This window comes from Sesamum indicum, linkage group LG1 (genome assembly GCF_000512975.1).
Source record: "Sesamum indicum cultivar Zhongzhi No. 13 linkage group LG1, S_indicum_v1.0, whole genome shotgun sequence".
Classification (NCBI taxonomy): domain Eukaryota; kingdom Viridiplantae; phylum Streptophyta; class Magnoliopsida; order Lamiales; family Pedaliaceae; genus Sesamum; species Sesamum indicum.
In genome coordinates, this window is record NC_026145.1 from 10,891,299 (window position 1) to 10,896,057 (window position 4,759).

The window sequence follows — 4,759 nt, forward strand, 5'->3', positions numbered from 1 at the left end:
AGTATCAACTACCCATATATCTAAACCCATTTTATCAAGATATCCTTTCAAATACTTTTTAACTTAAGGGTTTTAATTTAGTGGGTTTGCTTGTATATTCTGTTGAGACGACACGTTCCAATAAATTATTACATATACTAAATGATTCTCTAATGAAATGGTATCACACGTGTTCAAAACATGAATGAGACCGTAATTTACTTGTGCATTTTTCAACATCATTAATATTTCTATACTAGTTTAAACAACACTAAGAAATTCTATCCAACTTTTTGAATCCAATTCTATGTCCAATAGGATCTAAAATTTTTCATGCACACTAGTGGGTGTGCAGCTAATTGTATAGGTGTTTTTGTTCTCCATTCACACTCTAACCAAATTCTCAGACCTATATTGTTCATCATACAAATTCTTATCTTATGAGTAGTATTATCTGGTTATTTGCTTCACACCCTTGCTCTGGAGTTCTCCATCCTCAACCTAGGTTTGCTGCCAGAGATAAATGAATTGTGAGTTTTTGGAATAGATGGTTTGTTTTCACATATAGCGCCAATTGATTAGGTCGAGACCTGAAGGCATATACATCCTATATTTGATCCAATTAGTATTTTTATAGAGCAAAATTGTCAATATCTCAGAGTGTATGGATTTAATTGTCCTAATATTAGCCATCGACTAGACAACAGATCAACACTTATCAAATCGGGTTGCTTGAACCGATTCGAATACAAAATACGAATCTTCATCTTTGTTTGGTCATATTAGTGCATTTTGAAGGCATTTTGGAGATTATATTCCCACCAGCATCCTAAACTTGTTAAGTTGGAAAATAATTTATTCCCTTTTTATATTAACACGATTATTTTTCGAAAGAATGAGGTCATTGAAAGTATGTCGAAGATCAAGTGACATAATGAGAGAGACAAAAAAAAAAAAAAAAAAAAAAAAAAAAAAGGCTAATAGTACTCCTAATAATAACAATTTTTTTTTTGGTGCAACGTTTGTTTATATGAATCTCCATCTATTTATTAATCCTCAATAAAGTTAGCTTTGATATAAATAGTCCCAATAATAATAATGTTGAAGCTATTAAGGACTTTGATGTTAATAGGGAAAAAAAAATACAAGTGTTGGTAAGTAAATGGTTATGACATATAGCTTCAATTAGAATTAATACTACTCATGCAACATTTAGGACCAAACCTAATGCATATTATTGGATTTAGACCTAAACCCAAACCAATTAAAGTATTGGGTCTGGGTTGGGTCTTAGCCATTATGGGTTTTTGGGCCAAATTCGGACCCTAAGAAAAATGTTTCTGTTTTTTATTTTTTTTCTTTCCTCTCAATTTATTGGATTATTATCAATCAATATATTTAAATTTAAATGAACAAAGTTTTTAAAATTTAAGATTATCTATGGTGTATTTCTTTAACTATGTATAATTTTTAATTAATAAATAAATTGAATAACTTGTTATATAAATATATTAATTGTACTAGGTATGTTATTCAAAAGTCAACACATGGATAAGCAATTCATTGAAACTAAAAAATTAAAGTTTAAGTAGTTCATCTATTGGCTTAATTTCGGTAATTTTAGTCTAAGTAATTCTTTTTTTTTATAATACGTATCTAATTTTATGCATCTCATTTTAGTTTATATTTTTTTGTATAAATCTCGTGTTGACTACAAATTTCAAAAAAAAAAAAAAAGAACGAATTCGAGTCTTACAGAACCCACAGAATGGGACCAAATACAATAACTAATAAAAAATAAATAATAAGATTTTTATAAAAATATTTTTTAATTTTAAATGCACTTACATAAAATATATCACAGCTACCAGTATAAATGTTATTCTTTTTCTGTCGTTCATTTCATTTTGGTATATTTGGGTGCGCCAATGCCTAGCTCATGTATAAAAAGTGTGAATTGAGACCGAAGGAAAATTACCTGGACGAAAAGACCCCGACAAACAGGTGTAAAATGTCAAATTTACCCCTTAATCTAGGGTACATTAGGAGAAGCTGACACTAGGGTTTCATTCGTTATCCAGTCCCTTCCTGTGAAGTCCCAACTCTTCTCTCTCGATTTGCCTCCACAACTAGCAGAGGTAGTTCTGTTACACTCATCTTACTTGCTCTTCTCCATATAGGTACCTGCATATGCCTTCTTTTGGGGGTTAACCATTTTGGATTTTTAAGGATTTTTGGCATGCTTGTAAGTGTTTGTGCGCGGGGAAATGATGGAGCTTGCGGTGTTGGATCCTGATTGATGTTGGGTTATGTTTGAGTTCACGCGTATGTTTCAATTTTGTTGTCGTAAAGCTTCTGTATGGCAGAAGTAGAAGGCTCCGATAATTGGGTTTTGGATTTTTTTATTTTTATTTGGTTTGTTTAGTTGGCTTTTATAATTTTGACTTATTGTGCTTTTGTGATTTTGTGCAATAGGATATTGCTCGAAAGCCGTCTTCCGTAGTATGTTTGTTTTTGGTGCTGTGTTCCTTAATTTGGAAACGAATATGTAACCTTATGCTTAATTGAGGCAGTATTTTTTGTGACCCGAATTTCTTTGCTGGGCAGCAAAATGTGCGATATTTTCCTTGTTTTGTTGGGTTGTTCTTTGGTTTGGGATTTGTGTGATTTACTTCAAAAAGAATTATAGGACTACTTGCTTTTGTTGCAGTTGACACTATGAACTTCATGTCCAGCGTGTTCTTTTAGATGTGTATTTGCTTTAGTCGTCAAGGCTTTCCGTTCCCTATTGTTGAAGAAGAATTATTTCAGTAGAAAGTTGTGGATGAATCTGTCCACAGTTTTTGTGGCATCATTATATCTTTGTTAAGGTCTGTCATTTTCTGTTTAGCTTTCCAATGTCTTTAATATTGAAGAAGAGCCCAGTCATCTCGCTTCATTGAACAATTTTTGTTGGATGCTGTCTTCCATGTCTAATGGCCAAGGGCATAATCCATAATATGTTAACATCTCCAGGGAATGTCTACATGAACATCAGATACTTCTAGACTTATATTTAAACACCTTAACTTTTTGTGACAGATGAATGTGGAAAAGCTAATGAAGATGGCCGGTTCAGTCCGCACCGGCGGGAAGGGTACAATGAGAAGGTTTGCCTGTTGGCAGTACTTGGCATATTTTTCAAATTGAGTAAAATCCGCCACTAGGTTTCCTGATGAAATAATAACATTAATCAAGAGTACTTGAGTTTCAACATGCTTTAATTAGAACATTTTTAATGCCTCTTTCTCACACGTGTTAAACAGAAAGAAGAAGGCTGTTCACAAGACCACCACGACAGATGACAAAAGACTTCAAAGCACCTTGAAGAGAATAGGAGTGAATGCAATACCTGCAATTGAGGAAGTCAATATATTCAAGGAGGATGTCGTTATCCAGTTTATTAACCCTAAAGGTATCAAAATGTAAACAGAATTTCAATTTTGTCCAATCATTCTTTCTAACTTTTCTTGCTTTAACCTCTTTGTTTTCCTTGGTTATTTAGTTCAAGCATCAATTGCGGCCAACACTTGGGTTGTTAGTGGTTCTCCTCAAACCAAGAGTATGTTTCTCTTACTCTTTCGTTTACTCTACTCCAAACAGCTAAAGTAGTTGACCATTTATATAGTGACTGCAATATCTCAGCTGCTGTTCTTGTTTGATAGATACGATTGCATGTGAATACTTGGTATATCTTTTCAATGTGGAATGTATAGAGCATTTGGTTTTGTCAAATTAAAAGTGGATTATATTCAGTAAACTTTTCTAAAATGAGTGTCATATACTTTCTTTTTATATTTTTGGTGTCTAACTTGTCCAAGGAATTTTTTCCATTTTTATTTTCTCTTTCTGGAAAAAACAATGGGTGGATTGATTGCTTGACCACTTCTCTTCTGTTATATTGTCTGCATTTTCAGAGTTGCAAGACATTCTTCCTCAAATTATTCACCAATTGGGTAAGTGCATCTTTTCTTTGCTTGTGGATTCATTGTTGTTCAATTTGACTAGAACACTCTCGACTCACACATGGTTTATTGTGAGAAACTCTCAGGTCCAGATAACTTGGAGAATTTGAAGAAACTAGCAGAACAGTTCCAGAAGCAGGTCCCTGCTGCTGGTGCTGGTGCCGCTACTGGTTCTACTGTGGCACCTGAGGATGCCGATGATGATGAGGTGCCAGACCTTGTCCCTGGCGAGACATTTGAAGCTGCTGCTGAGGAGGGCAACACCCACACTTCTTAAGGGTTCTATTTTTTATTTTGTGTCTTTGCCTATATTTTTGTTGTTTTTTTGGAATCTGTTCTATTATGCTATGGCCTATGACACATAACAGAAAGCTGGTACTTGGATGTTTTAATTAGCAATTAGTATCTTAATGCTTTCATAGTACCTGCCATGATTCTAAGGATCTGGGGCAACCCTTTGAATCCAAATGTCTTACTCGATTGACTTTCTGTATTTTGTACTAATCCGATGAGTATAGAGCTGCTGGCCATGGTTAAAAGTTTTCTCTTTTGTCATCCTTAGGTGTGTGTTGCTCTTCATTGGTTTTGTATGGTATGATTTGTGCCTCTGCAGTATGATGTCCGCCACATTTTCTGCATTGATGTTTAAAGGATGGTTCAACTGCTTTTCTCTTGCTACCCCTTAGCATTAATGTGATTGGGCTATTGATGATAAGGCCCTTGCATGGCATCTGCATAGTCTAATGTTTATGATCTGATAATGTATTAAGTTACAG

General features: G+C 34.1%; 1 protein-coding gene across 1 annotated transcript; it reads left to right on the plus strand.

Moving 5' to 3' along the window:
• Positions 1,963–4,538, plus strand: LOC105162474 (nascent polypeptide-associated complex subunit beta). Its single transcript, XM_011080502.2, has 6 exons — positions 1,963–2,117; positions 3,061–3,128; positions 3,285–3,433; positions 3,524–3,580; positions 3,936–3,974; positions 4,070–4,538. The coding sequence occupies exons 2-6, from the start codon at positions 3,061–3,063 to the stop codon at positions 4,258–4,260; spliced, it is 504 nt and encodes a 167-aa protein (XP_011078804.1). The 5' UTR covers positions 1,963–2,117; the 3' UTR covers positions 4,261–4,538.